General features: G+C 47.4%; 3 protein-coding genes across 3 annotated transcripts in view; all 3 read left to right on the plus strand.

The window, feature by feature from the left end:
- The first annotated feature begins 264 nt into the window (after positions 1 to 264).
- The window catches only part of LOC144110070 (arrestin domain-containing protein 3-like), a 547,381-nt gene continuing 521,013 nt past the window's right edge, over positions 265 to 26,632 (plus strand). Inside the window, exon 1 of the mRNA XM_077642885.1 lies at positions 265 to 556. The gene's annotated coding sequence lies outside the window, so the exon portion shown is untranslated. The remainder of the gene's footprint in view (positions 557 to 26,632) is intronic.
- LOC144109853 (uncharacterized) lies at positions 20,989 to 21,852 on the plus strand. Its single transcript, XM_077642631.1, has 2 exons — positions 20,989 to 21,389; positions 21,678 to 21,852. The coding sequence occupies exons 1-2, from the start codon at positions 20,989 to 20,991 to the stop codon at positions 21,850 to 21,852; spliced, it is 576 nt and encodes a 191-aa protein (XP_077498757.1).
- On the plus strand, positions 21,959 to 22,806 carry LOC144111467 (uncharacterized). Its single transcript, XM_077644785.1, has 2 exons — positions 21,959 to 22,007; positions 22,331 to 22,806. Exons 1-2 carry the CDS (start codon positions 21,959 to 21,961, stop codon positions 22,804 to 22,806), a joined length of 525 nt encoding a protein of 174 aa, XP_077500911.1.

Genomic DNA, 26,632 nt, shown 5'->3' on the forward strand with positions numbered 1-26,632 from the left:
TTGCCCGGCCGCGCTTTCGCATCAAGGAAAGCTTACCTCAGGTAGGCTCGAGAGGCCAACTCACGCTTCAGCTGAGAGCCTGGCAGCGCCGCCACGCGCTCGCTGGGTGCACCGTCCGCCGCAAACTTTTCCTCTCTGTGCTCCTTCACTCCCCATCGCGGGAGGAGGCCATCCCGAGATGCGGATAGGGAGTCCGCGGGCGACACGCGAGGTGGCGCCATCGCCTAGCGAGGCGAGCCACTCGGGCGGAGCGCTCGGGAGAAGGGACCGCGGCAGTGTTGACGGCCGCCGCTAGCTGGGCCGATTGTGGGTGACCGAACGGCTGCCCGCGCGGCTTCGAGAGGAGCTTCTGCTTGTTTCCTGCGTGTGCTGTGCTCCTCCCAAGTGTTGATTCCGTGCGCGGAGAGCCGTTGGATAACCGAGCGCCGCCCTCGAGAGCGGCCGCCGAACATGGGTGGCCCGGATTGCGTCGGACGCAGCGCGGCATCCGTCGGCGGCGGAGCAACGCGCGAGGCAGAGACTCGCTGGAGCTAACGGCATCCACGCACGATTGCCGGTGAGTGCGGGCGAGCAGCGCTTTTCTGTGCGCCGCCGAATGGCGTGTGTCCATCGGACCACAGGTGCGGGACGAGATGAAGGCGTAGCGCCGCCTACCACCGGCTGTCAGTGAATGGCCTCACTTGAGCTAACCGATGCTGCTGCTGTGGGAGCAAGCACTGCGCCAATGCTCTCATCGGGACGGGACTGGGGTGTTCTGTCATCGAAACCGAATCTCTTACCTTAGATCATTTCAATTCGAATAAATTTTAGTCGACTTTCATTTCCCAGAAAGTTCCGGTCGGCTCCGACCTCAGTTAAAAGCTGTGAACAGACAATTTGACTAGCCCCATGGAAGCAGCCGTTACAAAGCATTCATGCACACATTGGGTGAAATATCCACGGATGAAAGAAGAAAGAATCACCGCTTTATTCTGAAAACGGGGGCTCTGGAAAATATTCATCGCTGCCCGCCATCTCCGGTGGGTAACGCTGAGCCCCGAGTAGAAGGCTCTGGCACGCAAGACAGCGCTCAAGAAAGCGTAGTTAACCAGAGATTGCGGCCGAAGAGGCTCGCAAGCGAGTTTGCTGAATATTTGCGGTGTTCTGTCTTACGCCAGTAGCCTTGTTCGGGATAACTCGCAAGGGCGCTTTGTCATGGACAGTCAATGTGAGGACAATTCCAAAGGAAGCACGAGTTTCTCTCACCTCCGAGATTTTGGGCAGCACTGGCGATGCAGAGAGAGCCACAAAGCGTGGCCCAGAAGTAAACCGCTTGGCCTGTATACCTTTAACGAAGGCTGCACTTAGATTTGCGCTATCAACAGCAGCAGCTTGGCGTAAAAGCCGGCTGTTGAAACAACCTTTGGAAATGCGCTCTCATATGAGCAACGTCGGTACGTGAGTGCTTGATCCTCTGGTGGGTCTCATGAGTTGGGTGGGGACAGTTACCGTCGCACTCTGCGTTTCTCCGGAGCACTGCATATGGTGTTCATTGCCGACGTTGCAGTGTCATCGCTTCTCGGCCAGGCAGCTGGTCGTCGAAGGGCGAGCAGTGAGACACGAGCCGACCGACGAGCACTACTACGCCCGGGAGAAAACGAGAGAACCACAGCACACCTCGACGCTTCTTTCACCAGCTGTCCTTGAAAGCCACTTTTATTTGCGGAACACGCGCACCCCAGTCCTGAACCTTTCTTTGCTGCGCACGTTTATCAGCACTTCACGTACAGGACACAGTGACACTGACCCCGTAAGAGGTAACGACGCAGCGTGCCAGAAAGCTTGCAGCACCCGGAATTGTTCCCAGTTCAAGGAGGATAGACGCAGAATTTCTCGAGGAAAGCCTGATTGCTTCGTTGCGAAGGCGGAAGGTTATATTAACTCACGTTGCCCATAAATGCCCAAGCAGGGAGGGTATTACATTGGGGAGGGGGGTGTACAAATTTTTATAAACAAGTTAATTTTTTAGAGGAACAAGTGCAATGATCAAAACAATTATGAGAGCATACGTCAACACGAAAGGAAGAAAAACAGAAAAAAGCAGACTAATCTCGACGCATTTCGATGAGAGCGATTGAGTTCATGGTATTTTTTGTGAGGTTTTAGCGATGTCCAATTGCAAACTCATCCACCCAAAGATAGTAAGAGGCATAGATGAGTTGGTATAAGGCGATGAGTGGCACTGTACGCGTTTAACTTTGAAACAACGATCACCTCTTGAGAAGATGGCATGATGTGACTGAAAAAAATTCGTCACGAATTGATGAATGGTGAAAAGTGTTAAACGAGCAAGTTTACGCCGATGTGATAAATATTACTATTCCGCACGTTCGATTACTCGCGGTGATCTTCTGCGTCGCAAAACTGGGAAAAGACATTCCGGAAGAAAGCACCCGGAGAAGAAACCACTGTACGATCCGCGTTCTTCGGCGAGACCTTTGCAACCTGCATTCACACTCCGCGCACACACGCATGTTCATGACTAGTCCGCGGTATAGCCGTGAAAATGAAACAATATAGATAGGATGCGAAGCTCGGCACCTGTATTGTTCTCTCAGTGGTGTTAGAAAAACTGATGGAATAACTGCCGCGTGCCGAGACTTAAACTACAGCTACGACATTGTTTTCGTTGCGGACCAAAGAACCTTTTTTTTTCGCTTGGGAAGATAAGCAGCTTAATGTGCGCGTGTGAAACGTCCACAAGGAGGACTGTGTTTTCAGAAATTACATTTGCACATATAATTACAAATGGCTTGTTACCCAGCTGCCGAAGAAGTCCAGCTTATCTAAGTGGTCGTCTTTCTTTGGCAAAAGCCCGCGCACGACAAAACATAAACTTCCAATGAGTCCGTAACCTACTCTTGAGTACGTGTTCTTAAACGGGGATAATTTAAATTTTTAGGAGATAAGTACCCGTCTTGCTAGTGTTATGCAATATTTGCAGCCTTGTAATGTGCTGCAGAGCGACCATTATATTTCAGCGAAGAGTCCGACGCTGCGTTAATTCAAATGCATCATAGAAAGCCTTCCAGTTACATCCACTGTGCATCAAGAACGCAGAGTCATCGCATTTGTAAGGCGACGCATTAGAAGTCGCGTTCGCGAGAACAGCTAGCAGCGGCGGAACGAAAATCGCGTTGCTTTAGAGAACGATGCTGTCACACGCTGACGTAACCATGGCCCGAAATTAAAGAAAAAAACGGGAGAGCGCGCAAGTGAGAAACTGCGACAGGACTCGCGGAAGCGACCACGGTGCTTTGCGAGCATGTGGGCAGCACGGCTTTAGTTGGCGACCATCACCCACCCTGCCTTGGCGGCAGCAGCGTTCACTCTTTTTCTGCCACATGTTGTGCAGAGCTTTCCTGTAAGCGGCTAGCAGATTCATTTCCTGTGGACGCTTTTTTATCAGTTGAGGCACTGCTTCGTGGCTACAGGTTTGCGTCCGGAGGTGGTGAATGTTACTTTGGGAACAACTTAGTTACTCTGTGTAAATAACCTGGCTTTTACTCTCCACTAGTATTGCACCAATTCCTCCCATGCGTTTGCGCCTATCCCAGATACTGCGTCTGCACGCACCCGCGCACTGCAGTCTGCCAAACGGCGGTGCTGCTTGGAACTATTTATTCGTTCTGTCTCGCTCCCTGAATCTGGGAAGACGGCCCCAAGTGATGTGGCCCCATCCTGGGAGACAAGCCGGCTGCTCTCGTTCCATCTCCACGATGCGCGCCCTTTCGTCGCGCAGCTCACCGGCAGTGTCCGGAGGCTGATCAGCTCATAAATGCCTAGATGTCACAGATTATTAAGTTGCTATTATTACTGAACATAAAGTGAGGATCGGGAAAATATGTGAATGAGGACACTTTGCGCGTGGACAGACTGCTTGAAATTCACCTCTTCGTTGCTTCGCGAAGGTAACCTTCACTACCTGTTCGGTGGCACGCCGAGGTCTGTCCGAGTGGGAGCAGCGGTGACGAAAGCTCCCACAAACACGGAGCACTGCCGTCATTTTCAGTGGACTGCCTGCTGCGACACTACGGTACGGCATCTTAGTGGTTATTTGAAAAGAACTGCTTATACGTATGCAACCGGTCAGCGAAGTAAGTAAGGCTGTTGTGAAGCTTCTTCTACTGACGCCCCTGTAACGGCGAACATTGCTTGCATACGCCACTGCTCTTGCACAGTTTATTTGAGATACGATTCAGCTCTCGCCATGTGCCAGATGTCGAGCTGTTAGTCATTCATTCACGCTGCAATCACTTTCTTCGGGTTGATGTTTTCCGTTCCGTAGACCTTTGGCATGCGTGAGATGCGTCATAATAACTGGCAGTCATGTGTTGCCACATTTTTCCAGAATTTTGCGCTCCAAAAACAAAAAATAAACGAGAGATTACAGAAAATTTCGTGTTCACTCATGCGGATAAAGGTTGGCACGTTATGCATCGATGTATGCAATTGCAATTTAAACTACGGCTGTTAAGGCATATGGTAGGCCGCCTGAGTCTCATGTAAAAACCTGCTCGTGCGCAGCATTACTACGTTTAGAAAATTTACCCGGGAAAATTTCATTTGCCTTCCATACCCTGTGATTTTCTTCGCTGCTCTGTTTCCGTAAATTTTCAATATTTGAGAATAGGGCGTGTCGCTACAGCCATGGTAGTTTTCGCATCTTGTGTTTCTATAGATGATTTATAGCTCAGCGTTTCCTCCGTGTGGAGAAGCCCGGTGATGTCTGACACAGTGCTTTCAATATGTGCTTGCAACTTGAAGAGTAATTTTCGCGCTTCAGTAAACACACACACACAGTGAGCGGGGACAAAAAGTCGCAAACGCATCTACGGTGGGACTCATTCACGCGAAACGCAGAAAATTGTGGTGTACTCTCGCATAGACATTTGCAAAAACTGCAAGCTGGCTTCTCCGCACCGTGAACACGCATACAGCAAAGCCACAGTTACAAAGAAAAAAAAAGCATTCTGGGGATGGTACTGGTTACGCGATTCATGAGGGCTTTGCAGCTCTTGCTGTTAAAGCCTGTGCACCGAGTGTCCGAGATCACATGATCATTCCGTTCACAAAAGGTGGTGCCTAGCGCTAACTTCGTCATCATCAGTGGTCGCATCCAAGAGCTCTATTCACCCAAGGCGCCGAAGCACGAAGGCTAACAAAAAGCTTGTATTTAAAGCGAGTACAGCGCAGCACGCGTTCAAGGGATGCAAGAACATTCGTGCAGGCTACTTTTTGCACAGTTTGATCGGTCTGTTGGCGCCGAATGACAAGGACAACAGCCACGAATTAGACAGGACAAACTGCTGCTAACAAGTCGAGTTTCTAGTCTACTCTGGCTCGCCTCTGTTGTCATTCGTGCCCACAGTCCGCTGACTGGGATGGCGCCAAGAGAAACAGAGACGGGAGCTGCGAGTGGAGCACAGGCGTGAGGTTACCAGAGAAAGGAAGATTTAATGCGGCAAATGAGAGGAAAGGAAGCTGGAGAGAACGTGTGTGGCCGGAACGGGGACGCAGTGCAGCGACTGTCTCTTTTCTTTGTTGCGTACAAGTATTTCTCTGAAGAGCTTCGGCAGACACGACAACGCGGTCTATGCAGATGGATTGCGCGGCATGATGGCCATTATATCCGTGGACGAAGAGACAATTAGTTGGCTATTATTAAGGCGACAGTGAACAACCTGCGTCGAGGTCGAACGGTCACAATGACAAAGTAATGCTTCCGTCTTTAGACTAAAGCACGTAAGCAGCCTTAAGTGCCCTCGGAATTCTACTAATTAACTTTTCATGTTTTGATTTTGGAACACAATGGCGTAATAGAGGGCATTCAAGATTGTAGGCGAGCATTGTTACTAAAATTTTTTAATAGACATTTTGGTTCGAGGTATCAGACGAGATATTGAGCGCGTAAAACGAACCGATGCCGAACCAAACGCGCGAGATGCGCTGGAAGCAGCATAGCCGCACTTCACGCCGAGGTCGGATGCCTGGAAAGGTAAAAAACTGAGCAGTGCTCCTTGTTCGCTTTGCTCGATGTGCCGTAGGAGTGAAATCGTAAACCTAGGAATGAAGGCAACGCTCCGAGCACCGAGCCTCGACAGCAAAGAAACGCTGCTGTGTTTGGGCAATAAATTACTAGGCTGACGCAGTGTTCTGCGTGACAGCGCAGCGAGAGAACTGTATCGAAGCATCAAGCGATACTGGCAGCCGTTACTGGCAGCCTGCACGACTACGTCGCGTCAAGTGTCGCGAACACCTCGCTAGGGACGCTACGAGTCGCGTGCGCGTCTCTCGCAAAAAGTGAGGCGCGTGTCAGAAGGCAGAGCAAAGGACCTACTTCCAGTTCCAACTTCTTCGCAGTCGCTGCGTTATTGTCGCGTATTTTACTAATTTATTCATGTTGCAGCACTGCTGACTGCACTGCACGATTGTGAAACCAGCGCAACCTCGGCCACACTTCCCTCGTGGCACCTTCTGGCACGAAATGTAACCAAAATAATGAAATCAGGGCGAGGCTTCCTTTTGAGTATGCAGCGCTGTGTGTAGAGACGCGCTGTGCGCAGAATGGCATGAATGGGTCATTTTCCGGCCCATCGGCAGCCTTTACACGCCGTGAAAAAAATACATGCATCGCCTGCTCAACTCTACGGGCTTCAACAGTTAGTACTGCACCAAATGAACCAAAGCGTTAATCTACGCGCGTGAAACCGACTACAGCATATGCGCTACATCCAACCTACACCATCATTTCAACCATGACAGAACATTCTTACGTTTGGGTATTGTCGAGTTCTGAGCACAGGTGACGCATATAATCCGCGCACTGAAAAAATCTTCTTGGCTTATGAAAGTGCGCACTGGAAGCTCATGAAACGTTAATCTATTGCGGCTCTTCTTCGAGCCAGACTCACCAGAAGCTGTTTATACAAGATAAAAAACAGCTTTGAAAACCACGAAAATGCAATCGGAAAAGCCTGACATGCAGTCAGTGTCATCAGCAGTGGCACTACAAGTCTGCTGCAAAAAGTAAACAAGAACGGTAGTAACAAAGCTTCAGGCGTGCCTCGACCAAGACAGCAATTTCAAGTCATCCCATATGTGCATAAAATTTCCCATAACTTGAAGAACATCGGCAGCAGGAATGACGTAAAAGACCTTTTCTCCACGCCTAGGAAGTTGTCAAGCGCCTGTACAGCTCTAACCAAGAAACTTGTGGGATGTGACAAAAGAAGCATTGAAAACTCGATCGAATGCTCCAGCAGTGTCGTGTACATAGTGGGTGCATATACATTGGAGAGACGGGAAGGTGTGTCAATGCGTTACCCACTGAACACAAGAGGAACGTAAAAGCTATGAAAGAGGCAACCTGCGGGACCATAAAGTCAAATAAAAATTTCAACTCTTGCATAGGGGCACTACTGTTGTGGAGCGTGCCAAAACTAAAGTGCAGACGGAAACCATTGAGGCCTTTTGATAAAGAAATGCGGTGAAAATGTGTTAGTGCAACATCCCTGGCACGCCTGAGCAAGGATTTAGCAATTTTAGAAGGACACGTGTGATCTGCTGCTTTTTGCGCGTATTGCTTAGCCCTGGTTGTGGGTTTTATGATTGACGTGGCTTTTGCCTTGGATTTTAGTTGCATTCGCTGACATTTTTTAGCCTTGCTGTTCATGGGTATTAGTGTAGGTTGAGTGTTCCTTTACGTTATGGGTTCACTAGATATGATTCGGGTTTGCTACGGAGACACGCTGTTACGTCGTAATGTGTGCATGTGAGCGTGCAGGTGCGCATGGGTGTGTGCGTGCGCGCAGTCGTGAGCCGTTCGTGCGTATTTGTTTGTGAGTGTAGCTCTTAAATCATCTTCATATTCGACCATTTTTAAGTGCTGCGAAGAACCTTTGGTTGCTCTTCATAGATGCGTTGTAACGAGGCCCTTTTATTCCTTAGTAGGCGGTGGCTTTGCTCACCCAGTGCGCGCGTTTGCGTTCCGGATACCACCAATGAATGCGATTCCTCTTGGGTAACATGCAGACGTCTCAAAAATAAAACCAGCTGGAAGTTTGCTCTCTGTGCTGTCGTTGTCAATTTTCGTCCACCTTTTCTGCGCAAGTATAGTCCTTTATTAGTCTTTTATTTACTCTCATGTTTTTCTTTTTTATTGGGTTTAATTCCATTCAGTTTATTTTTTCCCATTAAAAGCTATTTTTCTATGTTCTAGCTATAAGGTATATTCGATTTCTTAATGATTAGTGCAGTTTGAAAGGAAATGTGCAGTAATTGTCTCATATCTCAGTGGACACCCGAACCGCGTCGAAAGGGAAAGGAGGAAGGTGGGAGTGAAAAAATAAAGATAGAAAGAGAAGCCGGAGTTGATTGGTTGGTTGGTTTGTAACTCTTTATTGAACAGTCAAGGAGCCGAAGGCCCGAAATCCAGGGGTCGGCCGTGAGTCCTTGGAATCTGGCAGAATCCAGAGCAAGACTGATGATTGCGCGTTGGTCGTCCAGGGTAGAACTGCGTAGACGAGCCTCCCAAGTGTGGGACGTGGGTTTGGGGTGTATTGCTGTGGACGTCGCCAAGGCATTCGACAATGTTCACTGCTATCCTGTCCAACCTCCAAAGTCTGCAGGTGGGTGAAACTCTCTACAACTACGTCCGCGCTTTCCTTACGAATCGCACTGCCACGCTCGTTACCGGCCCTCACTGCCTCGAGGCTATCCCGCTGGGCAACAAGAGCATGCCGCAGGGCTCGGTTCGGTCCTCTCTCCACTTATTTTTAATGTCACTACGATGGGCCTTCCGGCCAGGCTCGCCCCCGACGAGGGCCTCCACCATAGCATTTACGGGGACGACGTCACCCTCTGGATTAGCGGGCATCAGTGCCGGCCATATTGAAGAGACTCTCGAGGCCGCGATCGACACGGTCGACGACTACCTGTCAGGCAAGGACCTCAAATGCCCAGCTAGGTGTAGGATATCCCGCTCACGCGGATACACCCAACACCCCAAGACATCCGCCTCACTACATCAACAGCCTTCCGGTGCCTACGGTCGGCACTATCCGCATGCTTGACCTCCACCGCCAAGCAAACGTAGCCAGCACCAACACAATACAACGCCTGCATCGGTACGCGCAGCAGACAGCCCGTCGCATACGACGCGTTGCCAACAAACGGGCAGGCATGAAGGAGGCCAACCTCCTTCGTCTCTTTCAAGCATTTGTCCTGAGTCGTAGTGCTTACACTGCGCCATAGTTACATCTCACGCTCACGGAGAAGCACCGCCTGGATTGCCGTATCCGCAGCGGCGTCAACCCTTTGCTTTCCTCTCTCTACTGCTAACGACATCTCCTCGCCCTTGGTGTCTCTAACACGGTTGAAGAGCCGACTGAGGCGGCTCTCCTAGCCAGCGCCAACGCCTCTCACTAGCTTTCACAGGCCACTCTGTTCTCGACAACTTCGTATCGCTCCCCTTCGTCCGCCATCATCGGTGGCCAATCTGCCATCAAGGCCAACATCAAGATTCTTTCTCTCCCCCGCAACGTGCATTCCACTCATCATCAAGATCGACGAGAAGCCCGGGCTTCAACAGCTTTATGCAAGCCGACTTGATGTACATTACGCGGAAGCGGCAGACAACTCTGCTCGGATGGCTGCAACAGCGGTAGCAGCAGACCATGCCTCTTGCATGGTGCGCTCTCCACATATCACTACTGCAGAAGAGGTAGCTGTTGCCCTTGCACCCTCCACTTCCAAAGCTAAGGTAGTCATCAGCGACTCACAGCGTGCCGTACTGAGTTTCACCCATGGCCGTATTTCAGTCAAAGCGTTTAGCACACTTACATCTATTCCGCCTATACACCTCACCATCCTGCTATGGACTTCTGCCCACCCGGACCTAAAGCGTAATGCGGGGGCGCACGAGCTAGCTTGAGGGCTCACTTTGCGGACAACTTAGCACCCCGCCTCTGACATGTCCGCACTGGTCAGGAAGGACCCCATAATCACGTCACGCGAACAGCTACAACACTATCGTCTTTCTCGCCAATTCTATCCAGGTCCGCACCCAGAACTTACAAAGACGGACGCCAACTCCAAACGGACACTTTTCCGAATCCCAAGCGATATAAAAGCGCCTTTTCTGAACGTTATGCCCCGACATGTAACTACTGCTAACCGGAGTGGAGGGTTCCGGAATAATTTCGACCACCTGGGGATCTTTAATGTGCACTGACATCGCACAGAACAAGGGCGCCTTTGCGTTTCGCCTCCATCGAAATTCGCCATTCTGCTTTTACGCGACCGGTGCTCTAGTCTTCTCCTGCTCGTCTCTATTTCTGGTATTTTAATTTTGCTTTCATTATTTTTGAAACCCAAAGCTGCTGGTAGGCTCAACATGTCTCTTTGATATCTGGATGTTAGCTTTACGGTCTACCAAAGCACGTTTAATATTTTCAACAAAGCTTCCGCATGCTACACAAATATCATCTCCCTCTTCATACTTGTTTCTATACTGCCAGGTGCTAAGGCAGCCTGATCTAGCCTCAAATAGAAGGGTCACATACAGCTCTTCCTTTCTGCATTTCGCTCTTACTAGCCCTCTATTCACGCACTGATTCTTTTTTCTTTTTTTGCCACCATTTAGCCATCTGGATTTCGTGGACCTTTCTTTGGCGCTCGGCACAACTTCTTATTTCCTACTGTTGATTGCTTAGGCAGTTGTAAGCTTTCTGGTCCTTTTCCTTTATTGGATGTCGGCATTTTTGCTGTACAAATGCCCCATAACTTTGGCTGCCCATCTCTTCTCACCTTTTTTCGTGGTTCCCCCCTGAAGGATATTTTCCTCCATGTTTAAGGTCCCTGAAAAGACAACCAGCCGATGTGCCCCTGAACAGGTAGCTTGTTTTCTTTTCATGAGCCCTTGGAGCTAATCTGCCCACAGGCCTTTGAATAATCTCTAGCTTTTGTACCACGTCTGATTTTAAGCAGAGTACCACTTTTAATAGCAGTGGGTGTATGGATGCAAGTTAGGAGCGTTCTTTTTTGCAACAGAGTGGCAGTTGCCCCCATGCTGGGTTTTTTTACTGCACTTTTTACCCCTTGTTTAAAGCTGTTTATTTCTTCTTCATTGTGTCATCCATACTTACAGGTGTTTCCTAGTCCTTTTTACGTCATTGTGAGTCGACGCTCTTAGCTCTTAGCTGCCCACATGCAATCGTCCAATTTTCTTAGGCGTTCTTCGTATAGTATTTTACTCTGAGCTTCCCGTGCTTCGAACGATGCTCATCCCATATCCCCCGTACTGCCTCGTTTGTAGCTTTGCCGTGGGCATCTAGTGCTGATGTTCAAGCAGCTCTGATTTTTTTCTAATCTGGACTAAAATTGTGCCCTTAGGCACAATACTGCATTCCTGAACCTAAGCCTTGGCACCATAATTTCTTTCCAAACACCTCTCAGTACTTCATATTTTTTGTACCCCCACAATGCCCTATGTTTCATTATCCCCGCATCCGCCTTTTTGCCCTAACCGACTTTTCGTGCTTTCCCATCTAGATCAGTCCTTCAATTAAACATATCCCGAGATATTCGTATTCAGCCACTGTGGGTATTTCATGGCATTGTATTGTTAGCACTGATCGGTTGTATCGTTGAAAAGCATCAGACCTGAATAAATGCGCTAAAACTGAAACTTAGAACGTCTCCTTCGTCGCGACAGAAATTAACCAGAGTTTGCAAGTATTCGTGGCTATCTGGTAACAGTACAATACCGTGCGCATACATTAAACAGGGCAGCCATTGCTCAACGACCTTTTCGCCTAATCTCTTCGACATGTTATAGCCTAGATTACTTTTTTGTAGCCTTTTTTCATATTTATCTTATAAAGCATGAACAGACAAGCATGTTAGATGACAACCTTCACTTAACCTTTCGCGTACCTGGACAGTTGCCATCAATGCGGAAAGTTTGGCTAATTGGTATGTCATCATTAATTAAAAGATTAGCGCGAAATGGTATGTCATGAAAATGGTATGTCGTTATTATTATTAAAACACTAGCGTTTTGAGCTGCGGGCCTAAATTTTTAATGAGGTTAACGAGACACCGCTCAGACTCTTTACGATGGTTAGGAAAGTTGGTAAATTTGCAGAGGGGGAAGAGAAAAGTAGATGTATCTCCGAAGGTGTCGACTGCTTGTCAAGTTGAAAGCCGCGTTCACTTAAAGCAACGCTAGCGGTGAACAATACGATTCATTACCTCAGGAAAACAATCTCTTTTTTGCTGACTGCTGACAAGGAGGGGGGATTCGTCGTGTTGCCCAAAGCGATGTACCATGAAAAGGCTAAGCAGGCTATTGATAAGAACTTTAACCTCTTGAAAATATCTAGCAGGAAAGTAAAGTCTGATGAATTAAAACTGTGAGAACACATGAGTTTGACAGGACTGCACCAGACTGTAAAAACCGCGAATATGCCGGGGCTGAATGTATTGTTTTCTGCAAAAGCCTAGAAACAAGGCATGCCTCTCAGAGCAATTGTATCCGAGAAAGAAGCCTGGCAAGGCTTGGTATCAAAATACATACAAAAACACCTTAGCCAACTAGACGCAGAAGACCCTTTTCGTGTGAGCAACTCAAAGGATGTGATTGAATTTTTGGGTGAGCAAGATGGTGCTTTCCGAGCCAATTTTGCTTTGTCAGTTGATATTGAGGAGCTCTTCTATTCCATTCCCCAAACAGAGCTGTTAGACGCAGTAAAAGAGCGGATTGAAAGCTGGGGGGCTGTCAAGTTCGAAAATAGCAGCGGGGTTTCTGTTAATGACTTTGTAGCGTTAGTTGAATGTTACCTTTCACCTACCTACATTTGTTTTAACGACAAGTTGTTCGTGCAGAAAGATGGTATTTGCATAGGCTCCTGCATAGCCCCAATACTTAGTGAAATATTTTAGGCCAATTTGACAAGCGTGTGGCAGCGTGCATGAAAGAGGAAAAACGTGTTGTGAGGTGTTTTAGATATGTGGATGATTTTATTGTGTTTGTGAATGTTGACAACAAGAGCAACAAACCACAGGTTGTAAAAAGTGTTTTAGAGATTTTCGGTGTCTGTTCTGGCAAGCTGAGGTCCACGCATGAAGTTCCGATGAACGGGTGTCTCCAATTCCTCGAGCTGTGTTTGTTCTTTGGCACGGGGCACATCTGTTGGTCGTACCAGCCACGCACAAAAAAGGAAATTTTATCATATAATTCGGCTCACTCAAAATTGGTCAAGCGGAGCATTGCAAAAAATTGCCTGCGTGGTGCTCTCGAAAAGTCATGCCAACATAAAATCGAGGTTAGTTTGGAGACGCAAGTGCTCCGGTTGCGGAATGCCGGTTTTCCAAAAGATACTGTGACGGCTGTGGCGGAATGCCTCCTAAATGAAATCAGGGCAGGTGGCCGCAGTGGCGTTGCAGCCGAAAAAAGCTGCGAAAGGCTGAGGCGTACAGCTATACCGTACGTGCAGCAGTTATCGCACCGGCTGAGAGAAGTTGGAGAGAAGTGCGGCGTGGACGTGTTGTTCACTGCCCCCAAAAAGCTGGTGCGCATGTGCAAAGCCGTAAATGAAAAGAAAAAGCCTGTCTGCACCATAAAGCACGAATGCAAGTTTGTACCTTGCAATTTTGGTATCGTATACCGCATACCTCTCTCCTGCGGTAGATGCTATGTTGCCCAGTCTGGCCGCTGCCTAAACGAACCACTACGAGAGCACCGCACGCTGGTAGATTCATTGGCGGGGGGCGGCCATTAGGCCAAGCATTGTAAGCAGTGCTGGTGCGTGCCGGCGTTTGATGCCACGTGTGTGCTTGGTAGGGGAGGCACAAAGTTGGGGCGTGAGATTTGTGAGGCTTATCACATTAACAGGGAAGGAGATGACTGTGTAAGCACAACATCACTTGCCTTGTCCAAAAAAGAAAAAATGTACCTAAGGAATACTTTGCTCCATTTTGATTAGAATGTGCTTGTACTGTTTCAGCCCAGTGTGCACATGCTCCACTCAAAATGTATCTAAGGAATAGTTTTGCCGCGATTTGATTAGATTGTGCGTGTACTATCTCAGCCCAGTGTGCGCATGCACCACTCAAAATGCATTTATGTACCTTTTTTCTCGCAGTAAAACGTCAGTTGATGTTTAGCGCTCGTCCTGACTTCTTCTCTGTCTGCGTCCCAGTTTTATGCGCTAGTCTTTTAATTAATGAGGACAGTTGGCGTACTTCTTATTCATTCCCATGTAATTTCAACTTTATTAGCTCGGTACATTTCCTGCAGGAAATCAATTATCTCGTGACCGATACCTTCATCCTTTGGTACACTCCGCAGGAGTTTCAGCGTTCGTCCGTGTATTTGAGTGTTTCTTCTCTTGTGTTCGTGCTCCTTCGCTGGCGTTATGAATAAAAAAACGGTGCCGTTGCGCCGCTTATATCCAAAAAAGCTAAATACAGTGCTCTGTTTTCCACCTTAGCAATTTCTGTGCATTTAGTAAGCCCGAACAGGCTATGATCTAAGCACCTTCCCCTTGAGGGTTAAGCTACCCATGAAATTAAACTGACTTGCAGGGCCACGTTGTGCTAAACGAAGTAAAGCGGATGTGGTGGTGTTCCCCAGAAACAGATGCCGCTTTAGAACTATGGCAACTGATGCCAAAATTTCCTGGGTTTGCATACGTAAGTACGTCTTCAGGGAACACGAATGTTGTGGCACGGAGAGAAATCAATGAGTTTTTCAAGCGCAGACAGAAACATTCTTTCTCCCCAGTGACGCTGACTCGTAATAAACGACAACGGGAAACTAAATGAGCATGTTGTAGCTGAGCTCTGAAAAGGGGAACAAAGGAATCCTCAGCGAGGCTTCGGCGCTAAGCGAATGGGAGGAAATGTTCACAGCGACCGCACGCATTCATCCTGCATTCTTCCCGGGTTCGGCGCAGTCCGTGTACAAGCGTAAAGATCTGGGACGGCCGCACGCTGGTCTCCGGCGAACAGGAAATGCAAGAATGCCCGCCGACAACTTTTCTGTTCTTGTGCGGGTCTCGCTTGTGGGCGGCGGCTGTGCGCGCAGAATGATCGTCTCTCCCGCATGGCACTCTCCGACAGACTGGAAGGCGCTTCAGCCGTGTTCATCAATGGAAGCGATGGTTGTTTTTTTCTCTCCTTTCCTCGAGTCGTTAAGGCCGCGCCGTCTGCTTCAGATATCGCACAATTAAAAAGAGGACTTTTGTGTCTGTGTGCCTTGTAATGCTTGCTAAATGTCTTGCTGTCATTATCTTGCACAAAGGAGAGACCTACATGCAACACAAGCGCAGCTGTAATTTATGTTCAGCCTTGATAAGAGACCCAAAGTAAACAAAACCGTGGCCTCCGCGATCAGCTCCGGCGGCGCGCCGTTGCTCCGGCCATCCCATTCGGCGCGTAGCGCAGCAAAGTGTAATTATGCTAATTCCGTAATACGCCGCGAGGTAGCGACCTTAGCCCAAGGCTCAATGCTCAAGGCTGAGCCCAAGGCCCAAGGCTCAAGGCTTAGGAACGCACAATAGAAAACAGCGTGGAACTGACGAATCTTAACTGGAAAAAGGCGGAAGCAAATATTCCAAGATGTACGTCAGCAGGGATCGACGAAATTTCAGTCAAGCTAATTAATGAACTTGGCCCAAGAGCCAAGAAAACGCTGATAAAAGTATTGGAGGCAGTCATAACGAATCAGCAAATTCCGTACATCTGGAAACAGAGTAAATTGAATTTGATTTATAAAGGAAAAGGCAATAAGACGAACATAAAATCCTTCCGACCGATTATGATAACATCAGTTACATACAGGCTGGGGATGCAGGCGGTGAAAATAAAAATGCAGTCATGGGTAGAAAGTAATAGAATACTCGGAGAACTTCAGAACGGGTTCAGAAGTGGTAGGCGCTTAGATGATTGCCTTTTCGTGCTTACCCAGTGCATAGAAATAGCTAAGGCGGAAAACAGACCTCTGTATTTAGCCTTCTTGGACATAAGCGGTGCATACGACAACGTTAACAGGGAACTCATGTGGAACATATTAAAAGGTGAAGGTGTCAGTCATGAGGTAATTAATTTTCTACAGGAAATATATCGAGAAAATGAAGTTGAAATAACATGGGAAGGATTTAAGAGTACAACAACTGTCCAGCTACACAAAGGATTAAGGCAAGGTTGTCCTCTATCACCGCTGCTGTTCATGCTTTATATGATAAATATAGAAAGAAGGCTACAAGGAAGCAATCTAGGTTATGATCTGTCATACACATTAGGCGGAAAGGTTGTTGAGCAACGACTACCGGGTTTAATGTATGCGGACGATATTGCACTGTTAGCAGATAGCCAGGAAGATTTGCAAACTTTGGTTAATTGCTGTGGAGACGAAGGAGACAGTCTAGGTATCAGTTTTAGCGCAACTAAGTCAAGTGTGATGGTTTTCAACGGCACAACTGATCCGGAGCTTACAATACAAGGCCCTGAAATACCCCGAGTGGCCGAATACAAATATCTCGGGGTATGGGTAAACAACGGGCATATGTACACAGAAAAGCCCGAACAGTCTCTCACAGCAAAATGGCGAAGAGATGCCGGGATAATGAAACATAAGGCATTGTGGGGGTACAATAGGTGTGAAGTCCTCAGAGGTATTCGGAAAGGAATAATGGTGCCGAGGCTTACTTTCGGGAATGCGGTTCTATGCTTAAGAGCTGAAGTGCAGTCGCGATTAGAAGTAAATCAGAGAACTGTCGGAAGATTAGCACTAGGTGCCCACGGGAAAACCACAAACGAGGCAGTACAGGGGGATATGGGCTGGGCAACGTTCGAAGCACGGGAAGCTCAGAGTAAAGTACTATTTGAAGAACGCCTGAGGGTAATGAAACATAGGGCATTGTGGGGGTACAACAGGTATGATGTCCTCAGAGGTATTTGGAAAGGAATAATGGTGCCGGGGCTTACTTTCGGGAATGCGGTTCTATGCTTAAGGGCCGAAGTTCAGTCGCGATTAGAAGTAAATCAGAGAACTGTCGGAAGATTAGCACTAGGTGCCCACGGGAAAACCACAAACGAGGCAGTACAGGGGGATATGGGCTGGGTAACGTTCGAAACACGGGAAGCTCAGAGTAAGGTACTATACGAAGAACGCCTGAGGATAATGAAACATAGGGCATTGTGGGGGTACAACAGGTGTGATGTCCTCAGAGGTATTTGGAAAGGAATAATGGTGCCGAGGCTTACTTTCGAGAATGCGGTTCTATGCTTAAGGGCCGAAGTTCTGCCGCGATTAGAAGTAAATCAGAGAACTGTCGGAAGATTAGCACTAGGTTCCCACGGGAAAACCACAAACGAGGCAGTACAGGGGAATATGGGCTGGGCAACGTTCGAAGCACGGGAAGCTCAGAGTAAAATACTATATGAAGAACAACTGAGGAAACTGGATGATAACAGGTGGGCAGCTAAGGTATTTAAATACCTGTACAGAGAGAGCGTTGACACACAGTGGCGGAATGAACTAGAAAGTTGGCCAGTAAGTTTGCCAGGGACGAGGAAGGAGAAAGAAAGAGCATTAAACGACAGGTTAAAAACGTCCAAGGTAAAAATTGTATACGTTCAATGGAAAAGAAGCATAGTGTAAAACTACATCGATGCTGGAAAAGGCAGATCAGGAAGGAAACGTTTATGACAACTCAAGAGGCAGTGCCCTCCTCTTTGAAGCTAGGTCAGGGTGTCTTAGAACACGCAGCTACAGAAAAAAATTTAACGAAGAAGATGACACATGTGCTGTGTGTGGTAAATCTGTAGAAACGATAGAACACCTCATCCTAAAATGCGATGGTATCCATCCCGATGTCGATGCAGGCATAGTCACTCTTCCTGAGGCCTTAGGCTTTAGAGATAACCATGGTCATGTAAATAAATCTGTGGTGGAAATGAGCTAAAAGCGATTGGAGGATTGGTGACACAAAAGCAGTAAGGTGACATAAGTTTTAAAGTTTTTTTTTTAAAGGAAATGGCGAATTGTATTAACAACTTACAGCAGAGTAAACAAAAAATAAAGGAAAAAAAAACTGAGCATAGTGGCAACAACCAATGCCCCGTTTCAAAGGGGATACTCCTACCTTCCGTCCATCCATCCATCAAGCGGCGCTCGCCTGGCCGGCACTGCCTGAGATTTCAGTGGCGACATCAACCCTGTTGGCACGTTTTCACGCAGAAGAACAGTCAATACGAAGTCAATTTCATTCGACTCCTTCTTGCAGCTACAAAGAAGTCGAGGTACGTTGTTAAACAGTTACGGATTGCTTTTGCATGTCGCTTTAGTGGTCGTCTGAAAGCCGACTGGGACAACCGAGGCTTTTTTCGCGCAACATTTCGTCCAGATTGCATGCCATTGTGCTGAATTTTTTTTTTGTTGCAAAAGTTGCCGCGCTGTATGACAAAACTCAGGTATGCTTTTCGTGCCTTTCACTCGATTTTTAAAGTACTGGGCAGCTACTTTACAGCGAAGCTCTCTCTTTCTCGAACAACATAATTAATTACGATGAGCGCTCGTGCATTGTTTATACGCCATCACGAGAGTCAGAAGTGCTGAGCTCTGCTTTTTTGCTCTTGAAGCGAGAACTTTTTGCTGAGCTTTGTTTTGCTATGTTGCATGTGTTCCTGGTAGGTGCGAGTGGTTTCGTGTAGCTAATGTGATCCCGCAATTAAATTATTTGCTGTGTGAGAAAAACTGCATCGGTTCTCTGTTATGAGCTTCGCACCACAGTCTTATCTGCTTCTTTATTTTTCAGATAAATGTACTGCTGCGTACCTTTCTGCCATTTTGAGAGAGAAAAAAAAACTTGGAATAAGTTTTCACGAATTTTCCGCGAATGATGATCGCCGCCAAGCGTGGCTGAAGGCCATATCAAGAAAATATTTTGTCCCAAATGACAAGTCTGCTAGCAGCGTCGTCTGCAGCCTTCCCTTTTTAGAGCTGCGGCGCCTGAAACGGGATGCTGTTCCGAGCGTGTTCGCGGGATGCCCAAGCCACATGCAGCCACAACAGCCGCAAAAAAGACGTAAGTTGGAGCGATTGACGCAGAATTCTACTTCAAACCAAGATAGGGCATCAAATTTATCGAGCGGCCCTGATGAAGCTGCTGGTTCAGCCTGTGGTCGCGAAAAAAGCACTGGCCATTCGGCAACTTCTGCCTGCTCGTTTCCTGTAGTGTATGAAGATAGCCTGATTCATGCACCCCTGTTTGGAGATGAAGAAGCAAGTCCTAAAGGTGCAGGATATGAGAAACCAAGTGCACAAGATGTAGTCGCTGAATTACAGCAGTCTAGTGGGGCACTTGATTGCGCAACGCAAACTACCGATGATATCGCCTGAACTAACGCATGATATCGCCTGGGACAACGCCGCAATTCTTTCCAAAGAGCGGAACTTGACGACACGGCTTTTGCTTGAGTCATCATTCATCCAGACGACACCTGATACCATGATCCGGAAGAAAGGGACGATGCCACCCGTGTACATACATTCATTACGTCATATTCTGGGTATTTAAGTTTCGACCACTGACATTTTACCCTCATTGTGAACAAGGAACCAGTACGGGTTCCGAAACGCCAATATATTTTTACTTTGACTTGGTCAGTGACTGTAATCTTTTGCTTCTACCGATGCCCTTCTTCCGCGCAAGCAGTCGGATTCAAGGAATATAAACCGAATGAGAGTGCAATTGTTCAATAAAGCAGATGCTATCGGGAGACTGCAGCAAGAAAACAGCCGCCTAAAAAAGAAGCTCAGTGGTTTTGAAAACCACACACTCCACTCAGCGTTGAGAAAGTGCTTGGACTAGGTCGGCACAGCCCGGTTCTGCTTAGAAGACTGCCTAGCGGAACAGATCGAAAATGCGTCAAGGCAACGGCCCGTGTGGTCTCTAGACTTTGTCCGGGAATGTGTAGTTTTGTACTACTTGTCCCCTAAGGCATACCGTTACACACGCAACAGAGGACTGTTGACATTGCCTTCAAAAAACACGCTATTTCGATATGTTGGCAAATCCAACAGGGAAAGTGGGATCGCACCATTAATAAAAGAACGCCTAAAGTAAGAGGTGGGGCAGCTGAAAGAGCAAGCGCGGTTTTTCTCAATTATTGTGGATGAAATGGCTATAAGCTCCAACTACATCTACGATCGTAAAATTGACTGCTTTTTTGGTCAGCAAACTGTGAGAGAAGATGCTGCGACAGGAGAGAATGTAAACAACATCGTGCTTGCTAACAAGGTGCTGTGTTTCGTTGCAACAGGCCTGTCCACGTCGTACAAAATTCCTTGCGGCTTTTTCTTCATTAACCGATTCAGTGGAAAGCTCCTGTATCAGCTGACAAAAGAACTGATCGCTGAAGTTGAAAAGTGTGGCCCCTACGTCCTCCGGATCGTCGCGGATAACCACAAGATTGATCTCACAGTGATGCGCCACCGGGGCAATGGCTCCTTCAAGTCGGTTGTCAGTCATCCATGTGATCCAGAAAGAAGCCTACTCTTGTCCTCTGACCAGTGTCATATAAAAAACGTGTGAAGCCTTCTTCTGGACGGGGAAATGACAGATAGCAGTCAGCCAATAACTGAAGAGTTTGTGAAGCAGCTCTATGTCCTTCAAAAAAACAAGATTGTGAAACCAGTTCGATTCCTGACACAGAAGCACATAGAGCCAACTAATTTTGAGAAGATGCATGTGTGCAGAGCAGTGCAGCTTTTTTCAGATGAAGTTATCTCGGCGCTTTATTTTTTGAAAGAATACCCCAGTTACCACGCTCAGGCAAAACAGTTCAGGAACGCAGACGCAACAATATTGTTTATGCATGAATATGATGCAGAAGTGGTTTTCCATCCACAATGTGGTCAACCGAACAGCACATGTGCATATGAGAAAGCCTGACCAAATGCACTTTTTTTGCGCTACCGACGAACGCCTACAATGGCTGGAGAAGGAGTTCCCAGACTACCTCGAAACTCTCTACAATGCCTGTAAAAGGAGCGGTAAAAAGTTTCCTAGTGCTGAAACCTACGAAGCTTTCTCGCTGACAAGCAAATTTACGGTAATATGCATTCAGTCCTTTCTCGAGAGCGGCTTCTTTTATGTTTTAACAACGAACTTCTCGAGCGACCCCGTCGAGCTCCTCTTCAGTTCTTTGCGGCAAATGGCTGCCGGAAACGACTGTCTGGATACACGAGCCGTGACATTTAGCCTGGAGAGCATCTTGCGGACTGGCAGCCAGTGCCCATCCCAAGCTTCAAACGTTGAAAACGGACAGACTGTTTTGAGGTAGGTGAATATTATTTGAGCTCAGGGACGAGTGCTCATATTTGTGAACTGGTTGTCTCTTGTTTCCAAATAGAAAGCTTATCACATTTCAGGCCCTTGCACAACTAAGATTTGACGATGCGAGCAGCTACTAGTGTTGTAGCCTGCCTGCTGACTGAAATTTTTTACAGTTCAGAACACACGAGGATGCAAATCCTGCTGTGCCGATGGGCAATGTGTTACAAGCAGTTTTTGCTTTTATGTGGCTGCTGCTTAGTAGTGGTGGTAACTGTTTTACATGTATTGCAGTATGCATGGTGCCTCCCTGAATGTGACTTCCTCCGAACTTGATGTTCCGGCTGAAGCAACAGCACAGGCAACCACGTATGATTCGACCGAGACAGCGCAAGTTGCCCCAGCCAGGTATATCTTGGATCAAATGTTTCTCAAGAACTTTCGCTTGGCTGGCTCGCTGGACTACTAGTGCTGTTCTTTTGCAGCCAACAGCGATTTGTCTAATACATATATTTGGCTGATATGTATAGTGTGCATATTTTTGTTTCCGGTTCACCGGAACTGAAAATTTTGTGATGCACATTGACGAGCTCTTCACATCCCTGAAAGCGATGCCTCGTGAGTGCACACTCGTTCACCTACTCCACCCATATGAAGTGCCACCAAAAAGCGATCATTTCGCGTTATGTCAAGGCTATATCAACTGAGTGGTATCAATGCCCAAAATCTGAAAATTTTGAGAGAATGCACGTTAAGTAGCGACATGATAAATGTCATATTTGGTTTATGCACAAGATTTGTCTCTCCATGCTGTCTAAAATTTGCTCTGCGGAAAATTTTTATAGGTTAGTGCCAAAAGCTGCGTTTTTTGTGCTCTCACAAATGGGAATACATTGCAAAATGTCTAGCTTCATATACTAATATGGGTATGTTCTATTTCAGTGCAGCGGCCCCATCAACCATAGCAAATGCCAGCATCGCTTATATAGCAGGGTTCGTGGCGAGAGCAGTTGAGGAGCGGAGAACATGCAGCTTCTGCCCTCCCCTCCACCAGTCGGATGGACCCAGTCCCGTGCTGATGGGGCTTATTGACCTGCAATCAAGGGACGGGATAACATTCCCCAAGTCAGAATTTGTCATGGTCCTTGTGACCGATAAGAAGGCTGTTGACGTTGCCCTGCCGCACATAAAAAAGAGCAACGTGCGTCAGCAGCTGGCTGAACTGTTATTGCCTCGACTAGAGCAGTGCCCCCTTTCCGTCTGCCCAGCAAGAGATGACCACGCCGTAAGCACACTATCTGTAGTGTTTGATAAGTTCATGATACCACTCTTAGCCAACGTCGGCGCTACTGTGGCAGACAGGGCTGCTTACCGCAAAAAGCTGGCCTGCAAGCCACTGCACAGGAAAGTGCTCCGTGTTTAAAATGAACACAATGTAAACACGGATGCCGAATAATATGGCTTCGATTTTGTCTTTGTAAATAAAATGTCATTTATCCTCAAATGGTTTTATCTGTCCTCCTGCCAAGCTATAGCTTCGGCGCTTTAAACCCTCTTTTTTGCTTGCCGCGCACGAAAAAAAAAAAGAGACTAAATTCGCCTCAGTTCCAACCATACACTACGTAAAAACACCTTATGCTTTGCAGGCTTTTATTTATTTGGGGATACTGCTAGCCTCTCTCGAGGCTGTAGCAGGATTGGGGTATAATATGATACATTTGAACACGTCATGAAAGGGCCATCCACAGAAAGGAAGCCCAACATTTGAGTGGGACAATGCATTCAGTGGCATCTGCAAGCGTTGAAAGCTAAATATATTACACGCATGTAAGTACAAATCACATTTGTACCATTTGTAGAGGAAACCTGACAGAACTCCTTTATCTCTATATATCAAAAGTAATTTCAGGTTCTAAACTAATATGCAAAAGAACTGCAGAATTAAAATAATCCTCTCGCTCAACTGTAAAATGTTCCGTGTTTTGAAACCATGTACGGCTACAGAAATAAAGAAAATTGCCTGCGTGTTGTGAAAGGAACGCTCTCATGACGATCTGCCTCACCCCGGTCCTAAGCCTGCGTCATAATTTAAAAATGCAATTGCCTAATTGCACCAGTCAGCTACTTGTGCTGTGCGGTAATTTTCTAGTGTGCGTCGCACACAGACTGCGAAAACTGCGTTTTCGTCCTCTGCTCCCGACCGCAACAGGGAAAGCGAGCCTTGGGTTGCGCGCGCCACGGTGGAGCGAGAGGAGCAGTCACACCGCATTAGGCTCTCTCCGTGCAAATGGGACGGCCGGAGCAACGGCGCGCCGCCGGAGCTGATCGCGGAGGCCATGACAAAACACGCTATCGAACTTAGCAGAACTTTTCATCAGACAACTCTCAAGTCACGACACGAATTTACGAACTCTGCAAGATAGAGTCTCACCGTACAAATTACGCGATGCAATATTCCTCGTTTAAGACCGCTACCTAAATAATAGTACTGATGTCTTTGGGCTTAGTATGAAATAATAGTACTGATGTCTTTGGGCTTAGAATGAAATTGCTTAACGATAGCTTTTTAAACGGTTCTGGAGCATCAGTTTATAACAATCTTGCTAGTCAACCAACAATTGTTACCAACCGTTTCAATTCAGTACCGAAACAGGATTGACGGCATCGCGAGCACCTATTTGCTAAAATATATATTTTGTAATTATTTGAGAATGCGACTACTTACATTTGTTATAGATATCTTTCTCTCACTTCTGTTAGGGTGTCGTTATCTTCCTTTAACTTCCATTTTGTTCCCTTCTTTGGTAAGTGTTATTTTTTCTATAGATTATTTGAATGCTCTTCTTTCTTCACTTTGTATCTATGGGTCCTACTTACTGAGTTCTGTTTATCTACATCTAGAAATAATATTCAAGTATTCTGTCTGAATATTTTTCGCTGCTAGCTTAGATTGCTTCCAGGTATTTTATCTTGCCTGACGCAAGTAGTTTCCAGGGGATGAGGTTCAGTCAAGCTGCATAATAACGCTTATTATCACATCACGGAAACTAAAAAGATATCATAAACCTTCATCATCGTGTGAAACGACCACAAAATTCAAGGATCATGAAATATTTACGTGGTGCTGTACGAACTTAATACGTGCTTAATTTTTACGTCGGCTATCGACAATGGAACTTTTAAAACGTCGAAGCTCACTCCTGAAAACATAGCTGGTCTGCGCGCAAACTGTTTTAAAGAAATCGCCTCTTACCACGGTTCTCTTCCCGGAGGATTACGAGTACAGCAGCCAGAATGAGAACACACGGAATAAATGCGGATAAATACAATTCGCTTGCAATCCGGCGCAAGTCTATCGATTTAAAACCGCGAACTTATTACGGCCGCCTGCAGTGAACCCTTCAACCTGCCACCGCGGCGGTGGCCTTTTTAACGGGTGATCGTCCCGCGGCACGACAGCACTCACTCACTGGCATCGCTCTCAACATTGCGGTGCAGGCCTCTCCAGCGAGAATGCTTTGTGAGCGAGAGGCGTCATTTGGGGTCACGTGATTGTGGCCAGTAAGGAGACAGTGCAAGTGGATTCTCGCCGGTGCCAGGGTTTGTGGCGCCAATGAACTGCAGCGATTATTAGCCGGTGGCATGTTCCTTATCATAGCGCCCCGAAACCATATGCCCCTGTGGTTACTTGCATAGATTTTCTAATTGCCTATAAAAAGGCCATTTGTTTTAGTGTAAATACCCAACTAAATAAAAAAATACACTGTATCTCGTCGTCTAGCGTACGGATAAGCATGAAATGCTTTGCAGAAAAGGCGTAGTACAATTTAGGACGTTTTATTATTGTGAAGCCCCCAACGAGGTCGATTGAAATAGGAATCATAGGACACTTGATGCGGGTATCGGACCACAGAGCGGGAAGATCCTTTGCTCGGACAGTTGGCATCTTTGCCCTACTGTTCCACGTGAAATTACTTGACGCCGTGGAAACGGCATCGGGTTTCAGCTTGGCGGCCCGCAGAACGAGGAAAAGGAAAACTGGTCGCATACATTTCTTGAATTTACGCGCATCCGGGCCCCAGTATACACGGTGTTTTCTAGACGAGTAGCAGGTTCGGTAAAAAGAAGGCGGCAAGAAAGAAAAGGAAGAGGTGAAAGAAAGTAATGTTCCCTTGTATGCGGCCCGGAGTGGCTTCCGTCTACAAATCTATGAAGTGCTTCATATTGTTGAGAGGCAGCGGCCACATTACAGAGCATAACACCTGCTACAGGCTTGGGGGGCGGCCTGGTCTCGGTGACCAGAGGCGGAAACGCGCCCCTCACCAGAACAAGATTCGCCCACCCTAGTGTAGTACTTGGCCACAACCTTCTATGAGCAAACCAATTAACCCTCGGCCCTTAGTCCCCAGCGGCTGCGGAGCAACTCACCAAGGCAACGGTCAGACCTATGCCGTAGCGCTATAAACCTCTGGGCTCGGACAGGTCGCCATTGGAAACTGAACCTGGCAACGATTAAGGCTACTACCTTATCAGGTGAGGCTAGCCTAGCAGTGCTGTTCGACGAAATAGCGGGTATTGGAAGAGATATCATATGGATTAATGAGGTTAGGAAGACAGATGAGGCGTTTTTGGGATTGGACTTCTATCCCACCGGTGGAGGCGTCTACTCTTGCGATCCGGGCCCGCGTTGGTTCCCCGCAGGGGAAACGACGAGGAGACAGAGAGACTCAGGAAAAAGAACAAAAAGAATAGTCTACTCGCAATAATTACATTATTTACATGAAGTGAGAAATAGAGGTTAAAAGACGAGGACGACGACGGGGGGAATGCGACGCATGAGGCAGTGGGCGCTCTTCAAAATGTTTTCGCCTCCAGTTCCCGCCTTTTCCCGCTAATCCGATGTTCTCTTCGGGAGCACTGCCCTTTTCCTTGGGATTCGGAAACACCCGGCGTTGATGAGACGCGAACGCTCGGTTCTTGGATCCGCCTCGAGCCTCCAGGAGCACAGTGGTTATCAAGGCCATCAGTGGTACGACGAACCCACAGCTGCAGGAAGGTCAGGTTACGGCGGGCTCCCGAACAAGAGGGGATGGGACGTATCGTCTCCAACCCGGACAGATTTTTGTGCGTTACGGCGTGCGCCGCTCGTTAACTGGCCTGGTCTGAGATGGGCTCCCGTAGCTGTTTTGTTGTCATTCCGCGGGTGCAGAAATAGTGGACGCTGCCAAAAGAGGTTTTTTTCGTTGAAG

This window comes from Amblyomma americanum, chromosome 11 (genome assembly GCF_052857255.1).
Source record: "Amblyomma americanum isolate KBUSLIRL-KWMA chromosome 11, ASM5285725v1, whole genome shotgun sequence".
Classification (NCBI taxonomy): domain Eukaryota; kingdom Metazoa; phylum Arthropoda; class Arachnida; order Ixodida; family Ixodidae; genus Amblyomma; species Amblyomma americanum.